The 19,627-nt window shown below is 45.2% G+C and overlaps 1 protein-coding gene across 3 annotated transcripts in view; it reads left to right on the top strand.

Annotated features, from left to right (window-relative positions):
• DIS3L2 (DIS3 like 3'-5' exoribonuclease 2) overlaps positions 1-19,627 on the top strand; it is a 256,668-nt gene that overhangs the window by 180,341 nt on the left and 56,700 nt on the right. For all 3 annotated transcript variants that reach the window (XM_026650106.1, XM_026650109.1, XM_026650108.1), the window contains one exon: positions 17,839-17,918. In XM_026650106.1, coding sequence (XP_026505891.1) covers positions 17,839-17,918 — 80 coding nt within the window. The remainder of the gene's footprint in view (positions 1-17,838; positions 17,919-19,627) is intronic.

Raw genomic sequence — 19,627 nt, 5'->3', positions numbered from 1 at the left:
GCAGGGTAAAACTCTGATTTTTTTTTAATGGAGAAACAATCACTCCTCCAGTGTAGTCCTTTGCCCTCCTATCGGATGTCAAGTGTTTTTCTTGTAGAGCTATGTATGGACGTCATCCCAAACTGGTTTGTTGTTTTAGGTTCCGTTTAGCACGTATTTGAGCTGAGACTTGTCAAGGTTTTTTCAGGTATTAATTATAGCTGACGGCATGGCTAATCCATCATTCTCAGAGCATTGTGTCACTGCTTGTTGAGTGATGTAACTTCCAATGCGGTCGGTCTGCCATAGGTGAGAACGGGACAGATCTGTGACAAAGATGCGTTTGCGTCACCTCCCAGTAAATGGAGGGGAAACTAATTGTATAACGACAAAAGGCAGCATTTGGGGAAAGTTTAAACGTTTCACTTCTGTGATTTTCTAGCCATGAATTTCACTTCCGAACTTGGAGTAGAAAAAAAAAATGCTTCTTTGCACGTCTGTAGCTCCTTTCATCTGCTGCTCTTGGAGTGCTCTGCTGATAACAAGCCTCGACACTTCCTTCTGAGATGAGGGAGGCTTTTTCCTTCTGGGTAAAATGCTGAGGCACAAAGAAGCTAATGGCCTGATGTGTCAGAGAGCGGAGTACTTGTAGCTCCCTCACCACCTCTGAAATCCGCCCATAAGGGTCTTGCCCAAGGTCACAGTGAGTCAGTGGCAGAGCTCAGAATAGAACCCAGGCCCCTAACTAGCCACTACCTTGGTCACTTCATTGACTGAGCCCGTCTTCAGCCCACCTTGAAACGTGTTTAAAGGCCAAATCCGGATCTTGTGGGATTACGGCCTCTTGTGGAGATGCCGCAGGTCATTGGGAGCACGCTTTGCTGAGTAGCCTGTTGCTTTTGTCCTGAAAGCACATAGCTGTGGATCTGTCTCTAGCAAGGACTTAGATAGTTTATCTTACTACACCATCCGTAGCCAATGATAAGGGAACACTTGATATCCCGGGAGCTCAAATCAGAGTGCAGATTTCACATGGGTATGTAATGGTTTAAAATAGGTGCGTGAAACATGCCATGTTGGATCAGATAGTTGTTCCACTTAGTACAGTATTTTGCCTCAAGGATTGGCCAATACCTGATGCCTCAGAAGAAGGGGAACTCCTCCCTGAAATGCACCTACTTGTGCAATGCTGTACGTGGGAGGGATAGCTCGGTTTGAGCATTGGCCTGCTAAACCCAGGGTTGTGAGTTCAATCCCTGAGGGGGCCATTTAGGGAACTGGGGTAAAAAATTGTCTGGGGATTGGTCCTGCTTTGAGCAAGGGGTTGGACTAGATGATGACATGAGGTCCCTTCCAACCCTGATATTCTATGATTCTATGTAGAGGAGACGGGGTCCTTCCTGATCCCCCAGAGACTATCCTTAACCTGAAGCATGAGTTTTTATTACTCCCGGGTTATGAATTTTAGGGGTAATGGAATGATCTACCTCTTCTGAAAATCTAAGCACACTATTAGACTATTAGCAGTGAGTTCTCCAGGTTCGATGTATGCTGTTTGAAGCTGTTTCCTTTTATTTGTTCTGCATTTACTACCAGTTAAGTCAGTTATGGCCCCTTGTTCTTATAGATCAAGACTGTTCGGAATTAGGCAGAGTAGTGAAAAAGTAGTTCTAGCCTGGAGGTGACCATATGGAGGCATTGTGTGGCCTTTTCCAAAAATGTGCTAGGCACTTCACAGACAGGTGGAAGGAGCCACTCATATGATATGATTCTGCAGCCTTTTAAGTGGGGTAATTCCCTTAAGCGAACTTGGTTTGTTCCCATCACAATGCTGTGAAATATCAAAGATAAACTCTACACTCTTGAAAACTATATTATGGTCTTAATGAAACTTAATCGGTAATTTTATGTTTTAACTGATCACCCGTGTAAGTTACCCCACGGTGTGGGGGCAGACAACTAGATCACTGTTATCCTCATTTTGCAGATGGGAAAGCTGCAAAGCCGTAACTCGATCATGGTGACACCAGGACTCTGATGCTAGAACTCAATGGTGAAATCCTGCCTCCACTGAAGTCAATGGGAGCTTTTCCACTGACTTCAGTGGGACCCGAATTTCACCCTAGATCTCCCGATTCCTAATTCTGTGCTTTAATCACAACACCATCCTTCCTTTGACTGAGACATCTGCACTAATCCAGCCAGCATTTAGCTCCTCATTATCATATTGTAGTGGAATCTGGACCACAGTACTGAGAAATGAAATGCTTAAGTGACTAAAATGGGATTTTTAAAATGCAATTTAGTAAATTATTACTCTGTCAGCGATGTATTTAGCAGGTACAGAAGGCAGAATGAAATAAAACAGGGTTTGGCATTAAAGAAAATGAGTCACTTTTTCTGTTGCATCATCTATAAACTTTTTTCCTTTTTCATGTATGTATGGTTGAAATTACTTGGAGGTTTTGAATTTTCACTTCAACTCTGCTTTTTATTATTTTCAAACACTGCTGAAAGTGACTGTAGACAGTACTGTCTTCACATTGCCTGATGTTTCATTATTTTTGTAAATAAGCCATTCACTGAGCAATATGTAGCTAATGAAGCTAACTGGTGAGTTTGATTGTTTCTTGAATAGGAGGTGAGTTTGTTGTGGGACAGGTTCCTTCGACCAACAATGAGGCGGTTGAACAGAGATCATTATGAGGAGCCGGTTTTGGAGTTTTTGTGCCCTAAGGCGACACATTTTTAAGTCCTTGGATAAGCATTCTTCTGTGTTTATTTAAATCAAAATAAACTAAAAATCATATGGTAAAATTACACACCTGCTGAGCTGGCACATGGGGGGAGGGGGGCTTTTTTCTTTGTTTTTTGTTTTAAGGAGACTTATTATCCGTGCATGTCTCTGCCCAATTTATAGGAGCGGGCGATACACAAATGCACAACGGAATGCAACGCTTCAGGGTACCTAGCTAACTCTTCTTTTCTTTTGCTATTATTCTGTCTGTTCCCAGTTTAAAGCTATTGCAAGTGGTCAGGTTCTCCACATCGTAGAAAAGAGTTTGATTAATAGGAAGGTGTTTTCAATGTTATTTCTATTTAAGCTCTACCATGCCAGTAATGTAGCTGACCAGGTTTAGCAGAAGGGTCTGCTGTGGCTGTGTTGTTTGAGGTTACAAACTTTTGTATGTAGAGGTAGAGAATTGCTAGTAGTTCAGTATGCTCCTTTAGAGTGGCGTATTCAGTGCAGTCATGTAATACCCAGCCTGCTGTCCCTGGAACGATTGTAAGGCACTAGTGTTTCCTGAGGTCATCACCAGTTAGAGGGAGCTTCTGCTACCCCAATGTGTCTGTGCTTTGTGAAAGCTGGGTAAAATAAACTAACGGTGACAGTAAACGCTGAGAGAATGGCCAGGTGTAAATACTGTATATAAATGAGATTGCCATCACTGTCAAGGGTATCCACTAGAGCCAATGACCTGAAGCAATGGTTTTCAACATGCCAAGGCTGACAAGATGATGCATAGGCAGTCTTTTTTTATGACAACGAAATCCAGCTCTGATGTTAAGCTCAAAGAGCTGACCCCAAATACCCACATCCTTCACCTTCGTGAGAAACAGCTACTCCTTGGCATGAACTTGTTGATGTCCCTTCCCACTTACGATTTTGAAGCTATTGTCTCATGTAGAATATGAAAGCAAATAAGTGAACTTTTCCTCCTGTAATATGTTCCCCGTGCCCAGAAAGACACAATAGAGCAACACTGTCTAAACTTACCCCCTTTAATAAAACTGCCAACAGAAACCTACATCTTTCAACTGAATCCTTCCATTTGGTGGATTTCTTGGACTGTTGTTGACTAGGACCCCTGGCAGGCAGTCCTGTGTTTATCCAGGCTGTGATTGTTCAGTAGGTCTGTGGCTGTCTTTATGCCAGACACGGAGAATTCGCATTTTGCACAAACAGCCACTAGCTTTCATTCTTCTGCAAAGTGCAGTTTGGGGTAAAGACTTATGGCAGGCCAAGAACTAGGAGCTATGTAGGGGGAGATTCCAAAAACCTATTAATGCTGAACCTACCTTGTTTTGTCAGTGTTCCCATTATAAACCTTTGCCTGATTTTCAGACATGCTGAGCACTAGCAGTTCCTGTTGAAGTCAGTGTGCTCCAGCCCCTTATTTTTAAGAGGGTAAAAACCTCCCACTAGACTGAAGATTGCACGGTGCATGCTCAGTGTTGCCTATAGTTTTAGGTGGAATGTTCTGTGCTGTATTCATTGATGCTGGGATTTATGGACATGGACGTTCATTGATTGTAAGAACATAAGAACTTATCAAGTGGTTTCTTACCTTTTCCCCATCACCAATAGGAAGCAGGGCAGGTTTGTTACCTACAATGTACACCTCTACCTCGATATAACGCTGTCCTTGGGAGTCAAAAAATCTTACCGCGTTATATCGAACTTGCTTTGATCCGCCGGAGCACGCAGCCCCGCCCCCCCGGAGCACTGCTTTACCGCGTTCTATCTGAATTTCTGTTATTTCGGGTCACGTTATATCGGGGTAGAGGTGTATTTGCGAGTGCGTTGTCACTAAATCTTTGTAACTGCAGGGACCCATACAGAGATGAGCTGTGTGCTCCCTGAGATTATCTCAGTGAGTTTCACCCAAGCAAGGAGCAGCAGCAGGTAGATGTGGAGTGTGGGTAGGAAGGTTGCCTTAGGGTCTGCACCTGATTAGTCACTCTCTAGAGTTTTATACGTTTAAAAACAGAGCCTGCAGAGACCTTTCAAGGAGCTCTGCTATGTGCCCCGCAGTACACTGGGGTATAGTTCAGTGGACTAAAGAGCTTCACCTGATTACATACAAGTCGTCATGCAGAATGACTCACATGATTATCTTTAATCTCATCATCAGGTGTTTCTTTTCATTATAGTCAACAAGATAACCTGCTGGTTATTGCTCTTACTGTAATTGGGTTTTACTTTAAAGAGCTGAAGTGTCACTTGCTAGGAAGAAATCCTGGGGTGTGAGATGCCCCCTAGTGCAGACGTGGTAGCATAGCTCTGCTCTACCATAGCCTGCTCTCAGTCCCTCTGCTCCATAGGTTAATAGCTCACGTTGCGTGGGTAGATGGCTGTGAAATAACTGAAACTGGTGAATCCTAGCAGGGGCCTTCATTCTTCTGTTTTAAATGGGAAAATCAGCTCGGGCTCAGTTTATGGAAAGCAGCATGAGGGTTGATTAAAAAAAGAAAAAGCCCTTTAGAAAAGCAATTTGCTTCTCCTTTCTGCGAGCAGGGCTTCCAAACGAACTCAGTAAATGCTACAGTACAGTCACCAGGACTGGAAAAAAATCTCAAGTGAAGTAACACGGTGGCTGTGGTAAACATGAACCGAGGCCTTTGGAAGTAGCTAATGGCATCTCCCCAAAGAGTCTCCTTTCTCCCACCGCGGGCTGTGCCAGCAGTGAGCACTTCCAGCCCTGGCTTCTAGTGGAGGAAAGCATCATTTGGCTCCCTTTGGATTTCATTACTCTTCCTCCCCTGCCTCCCTCCCTCCTCGCAGCAAAAGCCTTTCCAGTTGTAAAGAAGTGAATTAACTCCCAGGCCTTTTGAAGCTCTTCATGTCAGTGATAGATGAGGCAGCTTTCTATAACTTCAAAGAAGCAAATTCTGCTAGTGAATGCAGGCCAGAGGAGTTGAAAAGTCCAAGAGGAATAGGGAGGCACGTGGTGTGACCCAGCTGTCAAATGGGGCACCCTGGAGACTACCCCTGCTGGTGCCATGGAAAGGTGGGAACAATGCCACTCTCAGTAAATTGAGTATCCTGAATGCCCATTTTTTGTCCTATTCTCAATGGACTTGGGCACATCACTTAACATACAGCAGCCATTTGTGCTGGATTCACAGAGCCTGAAAGGCTTTGAGAGGGTGCTCTCTGCCCTGCATAATGGAGATTTAGCACATTGGCATTTGGGAGATCTCGTTTCAGGCGTCCATAGCTAATCATATTAAAGGTGACCTCTTGGGCAGCACTTTCCATTGTTGCCATATGTTTTGTCCAGTGCTTGAGTGATGTTGTGCATTGGAATGTGTTCATGCAGCAGCTAATTTAATCACCAGACTTAACCCCCTCCCCTTTTCTACACTTTCAGAATTTATTAGCTCCCTTCTAACTCTCCGGGCATTGTTTCTGGCTCCTTCATAAGGAGCTCGGGAGATATTGGTTGTATTTACTCTGAAGGGTGTCTTTCAAAAATCAGAAGAGCGAATTAAGGCTGCATTGGTAGGATCATGTTGGTTCTGTTCTCTTGTGAGTGTTGCCTTGAGTGTCTTTCCATGGAGAAATTAGGGATTGGGCTCGAAGGTTTTAAAAAACCAAAACACTATGAATGGAAACATGACTGAGAAGCTGAACGTCTCCTGTAATTTAATTTTTTTAAATAAATAACTAATTTTGAGAGCTTTGAGGGTCTCTGTAAAGTGTTGAGTTGGCTTCTGCTCTTTAAAACTTGGCCCTTAATAGGGACAACTCCAAATCAAGGACTGACCAGAGGGGAAAAACTATTCAGTTCCCCCAAATCCATAAAATTGGCTAGTTGAAAGGCTTGAATAAGGCAAGTTTTCTGTGAAAAAGAGAAGACTGCTGCAGCTGTCTTGGTCTACAAAAGTCAGGCATCTATAGGGAAAGATACTTTTTGGAATCTACAGTGAGGATTATTTCAAAAGACACATCCAACTAATGTTTTCAGCACTGCCCCAATGGACTTTACAGCATGGGGATGTATATTAAAACCAGGAATTTGAAATTTGTTGTCCTGTGACCTTCTTTGGGAGTGGGTGGGGGTAAGAGCTGGAAGGGAATGATTAGATTTTATGATGCTACATGATCAGGTTGCAAGTATACTATGCTCCCAAAGGGAGGAAATCTTGTAATTTTCTTACACTTGCCGAAGCAGGCTATTTAGTAAATACCTCATGCTTTGGTGCAGTTTTTAGATTCCCGTTCTCGTCCTACAATGTGCTTGTTACCCACAAGTCTAAACAGCAGAATACATCCCTGATGTCTTTGGAACTTAAAACTTGGTTTGTACACATCTGAGCTTCCTGATCCTGTGTGTGTTTGTGTTGTGGTTTAGATTTGGTAGGGAGAAGGAATAATGACAAAAGTTCATAGATTTGTGACTGGTTTTAAAAATATGGTTTTACATTTTATGTACCTGCAAAAACACAATACTGATTGCAAACCATAACCACAGCTACTGAGCATAAAACATGTCAAGCCCCTTATGTATGTTAAATAACAATGTCAAATAAAGAGTTATAAACAGCCTGCTGTGCATGAATGCTGGAAGAACCTCACGGATCATACCCCACCCACTACAATCCTATGATTGACAGTGACTCTGCAGGTTCAGACATCGTTTTGGCCGTATAAAAATACCACCTTACTTTTTTTTATTGCACCTTTTCATACTGAAGGATCCCAGAGCCCCTTTCAAATAAGTACATACAGACATTGCTTCATTGCTGAAATGCAGCCCCTTGTAGAATGGAACACTGGAGCCAGTCTGGCATCTAGCATACTGTTAGATCAGTGTGGGAAGGGGAAATTTGACTTAGGACATTGGACCACACCCTACAATCTAGTGAAAAGTGTTATGTCATCTGTGATCACACAGAGAAGACCGGTCTTCACAGTTCATAACAACCCCTTACAGTAAGGTGCATGGTATTCAAAATATCGATCTGGGAGGGATGAAAGGTTGAGTAAGCCACGCTGGAATCTGGACTTTATGGCTCCAGGGACCCTAGAAATTTCACACCGTACTCCCCAGTGTCTGTAAAAGAATGGGATGGAATTTAAACAGAAATCAGTGTGTGTTATAAATAGGGTATTTTTATAAATAGGGAATGTTTCCAGCTCCAGTTTAATGGTCATCAAAAAACAATTTAGAAAGGCTTTTGTAATTGTGTTTGTTACTTGGCAGAGCCCTTATCATGTCAGCACAGTACTGTCCGTGTTTTCGTGTCTTTATCTCTTGGGTGGAAAGTAATGAGCTTTGATCTGTCTTCAGATGTAACTCCACTAATATCCATAAGGCATGAGACAGTGCCTGGATCCCAGACTAATCTGTGCGCCTGAGATCCGTGAGCTTCATTAACATCTTAGCAGGGGAAAACAGTTAACAGGAACAAACCTAAGAAAATAGGATTTGCCTTATTTGATCAGACCCTAGGTCCATTCCCGCCGTGTATCCTCCCTGCACCAGTGGTTACTAATGGGCACATTAGGGAGAAACAAAAACTGTTCTTAATGCCGGGGTTACATTGGGGGCCTGATTTAAACACTTTAACGTATAAAACCTGCCTATCTGTTCATTCTCGACCCATGAAAAATACAAATGTAGATTATAATCGTGTCAAATAATAGGGACAGCAAAGTCCATCCCGCCTTCTTCAGCCACACACAATACACAGAAAAATCTAGACCTGTCCAGCTCCACCCGTCACCTGCAAAAACCGTAATAGAGGAGCCTTGCACGGGGCTCTTCGGGTGCCTCTCTCCACGTAATTTGGCATAGATTAAAAGTCAAATCAATCACTCCTATTATGTTTTATCAGTTAGCGGCAACAGTGGCGTATGAGATGCAGTACAGACAAGAAGCAAGAAGGCTAGTTCCTTTCCCTGCCCTGAAGATCAGGGAATGTTTTAAACAAAAGCGAAGGGACAGGATGTAAGAAAAGCAAAAGGATCGAGGAGTGAAGTTTGACTTTTTTTTTTTTTAATGTGGCATTTTCTAGGGATGTTTTGCTTTTATTGTAAAATATTTTAATTTCATTGACCAGTACCCTAGTCCCCGAAGGAGTAAGTGAAAAACAGTTCAGTGAGATATTTGTTAGCATAGTGTTACAAGTAACACCCACATTGCCTATAAAATACATTAGCTAAATAAAACACCCTTGCTGCCCCCCTTCCCCAGTGTGTGTGCGTTGAGCAGTGCTCTGTGTATGGTCGGTTTCACTGGTTTCCTCTGTATAGTCAGTCCAGTTCCCCCTGTTGTTCGTGTGGGCTTTTCACACAGCAGCCGGAGAGAGGAAAGATACTTCACTGCAATTTGTTAAACTACAAGCGTTGGCAGGAGGACTCGGGGCAGGAGCAGAAGCAATGCCAGGAAGTGGTTAAAAATCCTTTTAGACAGTGGATTAGATTTCAAGGGTTGCCCCTTTGTCCACGTGTGAATGAATCTCTGGAGCCTGTAACTCCTTGGCTCAGGTCCATGGACACAGGATGTGATGGTGGCACCTGAAATGACTGAATGATGCAAAACAAATAAAACCCAAGGCTAATTGTGCTATTCGAGCCCTTTGTAGGCAGAAGTGAGTAGGAAGGAACTTTCCCGCACTGAAGGTATCACGGCTTTGAATACAAGTTTGTGAATGAAAAGGAAATGAACTTTTAAAATAAATCAAAAGCTTTCTTCTGTGGTTTATTTGTCCTAAGTCACGTCTCTGCATCATAAATGAAGGGCTTGGCCTGGGGTTTTTTCTGGGATATTTGTGATTGGGACCTGTCATTTTACAAGCAGACACTTCTGAATGCCTTTGTCCTGCGAAAAAGTTAGCTTGTTCTAGGTTCCTTTGATTGTTCAGTTTGATCAATTGCTCATCCCTTCCTGTTCCTGCTTTGTATTTTGGCTGATGGTCCTCAGTGTTGCTAAGATTTCAGTGGTGGATGGCTTTATTTATGTGTGGGGTTGGGAGTAGGAGAGAGTCATTGCAAATGCCCTCTCCCCCTCCTCTCGTCTGAGGGGCTGGTGGCAGGGACTGGTTCGCTGTCCTGCTTCCATCCATGCCTTGCAGGGAGAAGCAGGAAAGCAGGACTGTGAGCACAGAGGCAGAAATAACTGTGCTTCATGTTTCTCTCTGTGAATGGCAACTAGAAATGTAGGAGAACGGGGAGGACTGAAAACCATGCTTGAAGAGGCAAAAGGGCAAACATGTCAGGTGACCACCCAAGGCCTGCCTAAACTAGTGGGAACAGCAAATCTGTAACTAGACGCTTAGCTTGGTCAGGGCTGCCCCCTTTCCTTAAAGGCAAAAAGAAGGGCCTCGCACGTGCCCAGTAAAGGCCGTTGATCTAGCAACAAGCTTTCATGGCTAGCGTCCTTCGATCACTCTCTTCTTAGACACGTTCTGGCCTTCTCTTCTGGGCTTCAGGAGAAAGGCACAACCTGAGCGAAGCAGACTCTCTGTTAGAGATCACTCTCCTGTAGTTTCTAACTGCAGTGAGAGTAGGAAAGCACTCTGGAGAGAGGAGATGCACCGCGTTCAATGTAAGTTTCTTTAAGTGAAAACACAGCTGTGAGGTTTACAGACTGCGCTTCTATTCGGGATCGTTCAGTCTGACCGGCCAGCATCACTACAAACTTTCCAGCTCTAATGAATTGAGAAATCCATTCTGAACGAGATTGAGTTTGATGGCCCTGTGTGCAGGCAGATGGATGTATTTTTAAAGGACAAGGTGCCAGAAAGCTCCACAATTACGTTACTGGCGCAAGGCTCATTTTTTGTGGTTTGAAAAGTGGAGTGTCAGGACTTCAGGGCTTTTTTTTTTTTTTCAGGTCAAAACTGAAGCTTGGGCGGGGCATCGAAACCTGCTTGTTCACTAAGTTTGTTCTTAAAAAACTCTCTGGAGCTTGTCTTAGAGTGAGAAACCTTTGTTCCTAGAGAGAGGTTCAGTACCAGATCTTGGACTTACTTGATAACAGGGCAATACCGAAGTCACCTCTTTCTTGTCGATAAAAGCAAGGCCCAGGGAGGGGCATGCAGCGTAACGCTGGCCGAATTGAACACGGGCCAAAACATTCAGGAGACTCTGTTCTGTTCTGTTCTTTTTCATAGAACCTTCGAATCAGTGACATTTCTGTGCCTTTCGGACCACGTTCTGCTCCTCAGACTCTCGCTCAGGGGAATCCTGAATTCCCGTCGATTGCAATGAAGCTGCTTGCAAAGTAGGCTCCTACTCAATGGAACTAAGCATGGCAGAGTCTGCCCCCTAAATTGCTCCAGGACTGGGAAACTTGAAACGTTTGACCTGCTTATTTAAGTTGAATTGATACTACATCTCTGGCGTGGGGCATGCATCTGAAAAACCTCCCCTCTCTGTCAGATGACAGAAGGTCTCTGGTGAGAGCCAAGGACTGGGAACAAAGAGGAACCAAGCCAAACCATTTCTCAAGGGATGCAAACATTCGCCCAGTCAAGGCAATATAGGTACTGGCAAAGGTTCAGAAGCCGGAAGGCTGCTCCTTCCTAACACTTAATCCTGATTTGAGCTGTCTGGCTCTGTCACATGCCTGGGCTTGTAATTGCTGCAGGTCTAAACCTTTTGATTAAAAATGGGGACAGCTGCTGGCTGAATTGTCAAAACCACAGCCAGTCTTGGGGTCTTTGGGCCAGGGACAAAGGGAATCTGGTGTGGGATAGGATAGCCCAAATTATGCTCTTCCTCCAAAGACCCTTGTGGGCCACTACAGTGGCACAGAACCACCAGACCGCAAGGCCCCCTACACCTTCACCGGCCCCTCGCCTGCCTTGGCCAGGTGTGGAGCTGGCAAAAGTACCTTTGAGACTCCCCCAGTGGTCTAACTGCACTGTGAGTATCCCCTGGAGAGTTTTGTTCCCTCTTTGATGCAAAGGGGCTTCAGCACAGGAGCGAATTCCCCTGTGTGAGCAAATTGGAATGAGGGCAGGAACCTGCCTGAAAACAGGAGCTGATATCCCCCCATCCCCATGAATTCAGCTTTGTTTCTGCCGGCTCTGCGAGTGCACTGGAGGGGAGTGGTCCCGTACGGGATGGTGTGAACAGAACAGTTACTGACCGTTAATAAACAGCTCTAGTATTGCAGCACCCGAATGCCCCAGTCCGGACCCGGGCTGAACTTTGGACCGACGCAGATAGAAGCAGTCCCTGCCCAGAATGCTGGAGGGATGCAGCCAGCGGAGGGTGCTGCCTGTCTGGGTGGGCGGTAGGAAGAACTAGAAGTCATTGGTCCAAGAGAAAATGCCCCTGCCCTGCCTGTGACTGGAGGGCAGAGAATTCAGGGGGGCCAGGTGAGAGCTGGGAACCTGGAGTTAGAAAATAATAGTAAAACCTAGCTCTTGTATAAGCTTTTCAGCCCTCGATCCCAAAGCACTTTGCAAAGGAGGGTGAGTATCACTTTCCCATTTCACAGGCCAGGCAACAAGGGCAGGGAGGGAAGTGACTTCCTCAAGGCCAATAGCAGAGCCCCGGTACCCAGCTCTCCTTAATCCCAGTCCAATGCCCTGCCCACTGGGCAGAACTGCCTCTCGTTGAAATGCAGAACTCGAGTCTTGTCTCTGCCTGGACTTCTCTTCCTCCGGCTCTTTGTTCGAATCCTTTCCTGCCTGGGATGAACGTTGAGGCTTTAATCGTTTGTACGGAGTTTTGAGATCTTCTGATGGAAGGAATCGAACATCCCCTTTCTCGACTGACTGTTTTCCCCTCCAGGATGACCGAAATAGAGAGCAGGGGAGTATTTAACAATCCAGGGAGCGGTGGCGTTTTGCGGAGATAGAGTGGGCTAGGTATTCTGAATGAAGACATTTGGGCTAAGGTGGTTCAGAATCAGTGTGATATGACCTCTGTCGAGAATGGCGTTGATCAGATAGATCTCATCCATCTCTGGCTTCTATGAACCGCCGCTTGACTTTTGTCTGGGGCATTACAATTGTCTCTGCTAATGGCGAGAGAGGCTATTCAGCACTACATCCACCCAGGAGCCCTACTACTCCCTTTGACAGCTCTTATTCACATACCTCCCTACCCCTCCGACATCTTCGTTATTGATGAAGCTGGTTTGGTAGGTAAGATTCTGTTCTCAGTAATGCCACATTCCAGCTCCCTTTCTCACGGAATTCGCCCACATAGCGTGAAGAGGCTTTCTTTGTGTGGAGAGCGATTGAACTGGACACGGTTCTTTATTAGTCCGTGGATTTCAAGGGTGTGCTCGCTGAAGGGGGCAGTGCAAACCAAATCGCACAAGAACACAGATGGGTGAGACATTTGCTAATGCCCTCCTCCTTCCCCCAGTGAGCCGGAAGGCGTGTGATAAAACCGAGGATTGAAAATGCGTAATCCAGAAATCGCCTGCTCTGAGGGGGTCTTGGTCACCATGACAGGGTCACACTGAACTTGCCGGAAACATTCCCCCCCAGCACAAAGTCAGCAGGCTTTTATTTGGAGATGGGTGGCCTTTCCGTGTTTTGTGTTCCTGTTTGTTCGTCGGTTGCGCTGCAAGTCTCTGGGAGCTGACGAGGAGCGGGATGGGGGGAGCAGATTCAGAGACCTGCGGCTGTTTGAGCAATGCTGTCAAATGGACGAAGAGTGGGGGCATTGCAACAGCACATTTGGATTCTGTACTGTGGATGTCTAGTGACATCTCTGCAGTTGTAGAGAAAATCAGATGGGATGAATGATAATGCAGATAAACTGCTCAGGGAAATCTACTGTACTAGTAAATCCCCCCAACCTCCCATGTGACTTTCTTAATTCAGTTAATCAATAGAATTCCTACTATTTAGTTAATGGGTTTTGGGCAGGAGTGAATGGAGAAGATGCTTATATAGGATGAAATAGTAAGGATGGTGTTGTCTGGTGGTCAGGGGTCTTCAGAGGGACTAGGAGAAAGGATGTGTGAGTTTTATTTCCAATTCTGCCACTGCCTGTCTGTCATTGGGCAAGTCACTTAACTTGGTTTACCAGTGCCTCAGTTTGCCAGTCTGAGAAATAGGTATACTGATACTCTAGGTGGATTGTGTGAGCTATTTTGGCATGTCTGCTCAATTATATACGTAAGCGGAGGTATAAAAAGTCCAACTCTGCTCTAAACTAAGCCCTCTCCCACATTGTTGGGTATTTTACTCCGACAGTCTGTGCCTGAGTGAGTTTGCGCGGGCAGACATAGTTCATGCAGCTGGTTCTCTGAGGCGTGCGTTAGGAAGTACCTGTGGATTTGCTGTAGCGGTGAGAAGATCTAAAGAAGTACGGGTGGGATTTTCAGAAGCACCTACATAACTGGAAGCACAAGTCCCACTGGAAGTTGTTGGGACTGTCCGATACGATCTCCCACTAAAAGGCAGCGGGGTTTGAGCTCCTGCCTCCCGTTATGGATTTGTCTCTTTAGAATGATTTAAATGGAGAAGGGAAACCAGTAATCCAGCGTTAAAGTCCTCATGGGCAGCGTATTACAGTCCACTAAGGCTAGACTCAAAAATTGTGTGTGAGACAGTTTGCATCCCACAGTGCTCAGCTGGTTCTTCTAGCCCTGTTGAATCTCTTAGCTTTTCTCCATTCTTATTTTTGGCTTTCTGCCCACCTCTACTCCCCCACAAACACCAGAACCCAGCCAGAATCCAGTGTGAACCCCCCATGTGCACGCACACAACTCCCCATCAAGGGCTTGGCCAGGGCATTACAGATGCAGAAGCAGACAAGGCCCTTTGTTGTTGGCAGTGGTGACCAACTGGAAAGTGCAAAGAGCAGCCCGGCCCTTATCCTCTCACTCTACCCTCTGACGATGCTCCGTGTTCGGCTACTGCTGCATTCTAGCCTTTAGCAAGTGCTGCTGCAACAGGTCAGCAGAGGAGCCATTCTCTTTCCACGCCCGCTTTAGCATGCATCTACCATCAACTGTTATGGCTAAGGGGTGAGCGGTGGGTAGCTGGGATCTCTCTCTCTGGGCATTTCTTTCAAGTGACCTGCACTTCTCTCAGAGTGGAATCCTGCAATGCACCCCACTTCTGTCTGGATGACCAGACTACAGCACGCCCCGTTTTCTAACCGTATCACCTCCGGCAGGTCCAGCTGAACGTGGTTCCTGGTGCAGAGTCCTCTCTGGGAGCTACAACCAGCTGGTAAATGCAGTGATGGGGAACAGCTTCTTCAAAAGAATATCCGTTCCTTATCCATAGGAACACCAGAAGCAGAGAGAAAAGGGTTAAACTTAACAAAAGCCTAAATGCATATTGTCAAGCTTAGCCTGTCCTGGCCAGTTTAGGTAGGTCCCACTTGACTCAGCACCCCCAAGCACTGGGGTGCACTCCTACAACTGCTGCCTTGGACCGTCTAGGGTTTACTCTCCCATACCTGGTAGCTTAGTTAGCTGCTGGCTTTCCCCTGGAGTGACCAGAAATCTGTGTGTCTGACTGTGTTCTATGAAAACAAGGTGGTTTCTCTTCCCAAACTTTTTTCTTCCTTCCTTGTCTCCGTGAGTGGAGCTTATTCCCAGCAGTGCATCTTGCTGGAGAAAAGAAGACTAGTTGTGCAGCACTAGAGAGGCTGATCTGATTTACCAGAATTGTGACAGGGCAAAATGTGAGCACTGAGGGTAGCTTAGTTCTCATGGGTGTCCATCGAAGACTGACATGGACAGACTTCAGAACGATGTCAATGGGTGCCCGTCGGATTTGGTTTGTCAAGGCTGATTGAAATCAGACATACAATTTTGCACCTTCCTTGCTTTATTCCCTCAATATAAATCTGAAATGTGATTTACTGCCTCTTTTCCAGATTCTCCAGGGCTTGTGTGGAGCTGTGGCCAGGGATAGCTGGTATTAGTTTGGCTTGGGATATGGATTCCCCAAGGGATTCCCCCAGGGCCTAAATGTTTTACAAAGGCCGGAAAGCTTTGGTTAAACTGGCACAATTGAAAATAAAACCCATTTCTCTTCTGGCAGCTCCCAACGCCTTACTCGGTCCACTACGCTCTAGTTGTTCCACAGGTGGGTCTTAGAAGTAAGATAACTGTGTCCCTAGAAAGGTAGCTACTCACAGGAAATAGGAGTATATGGAACATGGCATTTCGTCCATCAGTGGCTATTCGCCAGGATGGGCAGGGATGGTGTCCCTAGCCTCTATTTGCCAGAAGCTGGGAATGGGCGACAGGGGTGGATCACTTGATGATTACCTGTTCTGTTCATTCCCTCTGGCATTGGCCACTGTTGGTAGACAGGATACTGGGCTAGATGGACCTTTGGTCTGCCCCAGTAGGGCCATTCTTATGTTCTTATGGCACTTATTACATGGATTGACGCAAAATAAGGATGTGTTTATTTACCGGTAAGTCCAAGGAGTATGCATGGCATAACCATGTGCACAGTAAATAACTAAGGGGGAGTGTATTTCAGTCACCTGGCATGGAACTGCAAGACATGCAGCAGTTCCGGTGGATTAGATCTCAGCCTTGTACTTAATTCTCTATTCAGGATCAGTGATGACTGAGTTTTCAGCAGCTTCAGTTTTATTTGTGCAAGAGCACACTGTGTTACTTTGTATTCGTTATCCTGTCGAGAAGGAAAAATCTGTACAACAGCTAATGATCCAGAACATCGGTTGTCTTAACAGTCTACTGGTAAAAAATGTTTTAATACAGTGTTTTCTCCCTAATAGGCAGTTAATTTCTGTTAGCAATTTCCTTGGAGTTCATAAGCCAGAGGAATTTGTAAATAAATGCAGTGGTTTAGCAGTGGGCTCTTCATCTCCCTGCATTTAAAAAGAGCAGACCCACCATAATAAACTCACTTCAAATTTTATGGGTCAAGCCTCTATAAAAGAGATGGGCTCCCCAATTCATTTCAAGTGTCCTTCAGCATCCAGGTGTTCATGAGACCCTTTCTTTGATATTACTCCATTCAGCTTAGATCAAAACTAAAGCAGTCCTACCTGGGATTAGATTTCTAAACATAGTTAGGCACCCAACGCCTATCGGTTTCAATGGGAGTTTGGTGCCCCAATATCTTTAAAAATCTGGGCCCTGGTACATAAATACCATCACTACTTTCTCCAAAGCACACTGCCTATTCTGTCCAAAGTGCACAATACACGTTGGGGTCTCCAAACTTTGCCAGGCTGGGGAAACGCGTGATTTGCCAGGAGCATGAGGGCTGCACCTAACTGTTGTAAATAGAGCCGAATGCTGCCACCCACCTCTTGGGTACAGCATGTGATGATTCCTCTTGATCAGAGCCGCCTCCGCTTCAATCAAGAGGGACCCCCAGACTGCCAAAGCCACACCTCCATATTTGAAAGGTCAGCCCCGTTCTCTTTTCTGGTAGCTTAGGGTCTAGAGACATTCTCACTAACCAGTTCTCCCTGCAGAACTCCTTTTGTTCCGACTGCTATCGAAACAGGATTCGGTTTTTCCCCCTTAAATAAAACTGGACTAGGTTACATATGAAATATGAAAACTCTTACCGAATACCGTCTTGGAGTGGCAATGGAAGCAGCGTTCCAGGTCACATCCTAGCCTCCTGCTGGACACTGGTCCAAACTACAAACCCTCCTAACAGCTCTTTAATAACTCTGCCCAGAAGGAAAAATCTGTCACCTTTCCCTCTGTGGTTTCTCCTCTGTTCTAATGCACTGGAGGAATGAGATGAAGCCGGGAAGGCTTTCAGAGAAAGAGGCTCGTGGGAACTACAGCTGCTGATGGAGAACACTCATTTCTTTAGTGTCTGAGGAGAACCGCAATAGCTTTGGTGAAGGGATGTGTGTGTGGGTGGGTTTGGAGGGGTGAACCGTTATGACCCATACATTTCAGAGGAACCACAAACACTTTATAGTAACAAAGGGTGGAAAAAGAGAGAGCTTTTCTGCAATGCATGTGACTTTTCGCTGAGGTTTGGAACCCCGTGTTATATTCCAGGCCACAGTGTTTGCGTGTCAGTCTTGGTGAGCTTGCTTTCTCCCACAAGCCTTTCATGAAGTTGCTGTAGTGAGTGAGAACTCAGCCTAAATGTGCTTTTCTTTTCTTTTCTTTTTTTCCCCCTTTGCAGCTGAAGCTCTCGTTTACATTGGACAAGGAAAGCGGGATGCCTCAAGGCTGTTATATCTATCAGTATCGGGACAGCAACAAGTAAGTCCCGCAGATGATTGCACACAGGGCAGATAGGAAGGGGCACCTAACGGAAAATGTCACTGTTGATGTGCCCCACATTCCCTTTCATTGGCAGAAGGATCAGAACTGCTTGTACTACTTAAATGTAGATTACAGTAGCTTTCAGCCTAGCCCTAAGACGGAGAGTGACTTGCAGAGGCCTCATGCACAAATGTCGGGCAAAAGTGAGGCCAGATCTTCCAAAGTGCACAGCACCCACATTCTCAAATCTTTAGTTATCTACATGGCAGCTGTTAGCTGCTGGGCGCTCTAGAAAATCTGCCCTGCGCTCTCCAGTGAAGGAATATTTGCTCTGAAGTTCTGGGATACTTTGTTGGGGTGATTTTGATGGCATGGAGGTAACGCCTCATCTCCTTCCCACCACCTGTTCTCTCTCTGCTCAAACGCACATGCAGATTCACTTCGTGGCTTGCCATTTGTGCTTCCTGAAATTCAAGTGTAACCATGCACCCTGTTTTTACAAGGCACCTCATGATATCCAAACTGGAGCAGAGTCTCCTCAATTTCTAGGTATTCCTGCATATTTTTACTAGCTGCTGTAGTGAGTTGGCACCTGAGACGTTTTGATTTCAAATCCCATTCCAATTATTGAATTGACAGCAGCAATCCAGGTTAGGATGTTTCTGTTGTCGTGCTGGGTAAGTTGTCATGAATACCAGGGTATCAGAAATTCACAGTTTCTCACCCCCACCCAGGAGTTGTATTTTTCTCCAAATTTAGAAGCTTAACTTAGAAGAAGGGAGTATAGAAGATTGTTAAAGGGCAATCCATTCAGGAGTTTAGCCCACTTTTGGACTGCCTTAAAAGGATCTGGAGAACAATTGCTGAAGTATCATTTAAAACAAAATCAATCTCTTTTTAGGTGGAGAACCCTTTTATGTATGTCTGTGTGTATTTATTTAAAGAGGGGACATTTTTTTGAAAGAGGAACACAGTGTCACCCCCACCCACCTTCCATCTCTGTAGCAGCAGTTTACAAGGCCTGTGCACAAAGCTATCCACTAAACAGCTCAGCCCAGGAAGTATCAATACAAAGAGTCAGTAACAACAGCTCCACTAGAAAAATAGGGAAACGTGCTGGTTAAACGCAATGGGATCAAATCCACAGGGAAAGAATGTTTGTTTTACAAGCTTCTAGGAGGGGATTGCACACAATGGGCAGTGGGGAAAACATGAAACCATTAGACCTGTTGGCTGGCTTGGTTTTTTTTAAGGATGTTTATAGATCCAGCACTTCTAATTGTGTAGCATATATCTTGAAAATCAGCAGCCCTATTTTCTGCCTCCTCTCCACATACTTTTGTGCGCGCTTGTACCATTGTTTTAAGAAACTTCTGGGGCCGTGGGGCTCTTTTCATTAAAATCTTAGGCCAATAGCATTTCAGTTTGAAAAGCTTCTTTCTTTTAGCCTCTTTGCCTGTCTGAGTAAAAACGGAATCAGATGCATTGAACGGTCAAGCGAGAAACAAAGTAACTAAAATATGGTGAGCACTATTGATCCATAGATGTATGGTTATGACCTGTATTTCTGGCAGGTTTAGCATCTGAGACACCCAGGCTGCTACCAGCTGTGACCACATAAAACATGATAGCCAGGACTGGTTGTATAGCAGCTGATGCGAGATCTATAGCCAGACCTAGTGTAATTGTTTCAGATGGCCCCAGAT

This window comes from Terrapene carolina, unplaced genomic scaffold (assembly GCF_002925995.2).
Source record: "Terrapene carolina triunguis isolate 2854851 unplaced genomic scaffold, T_m_triunguis-2.0 Scaffold88, whole genome shotgun sequence".
NCBI lineage: Eukaryota > Metazoa > Chordata > Testudines > Emydidae > Terrapene > Terrapene triunguis.
The sequence above is the reverse complement of the archived record's forward strand: the minus strand, read 5'-3'. Positions and strand labels throughout refer to the sequence as shown.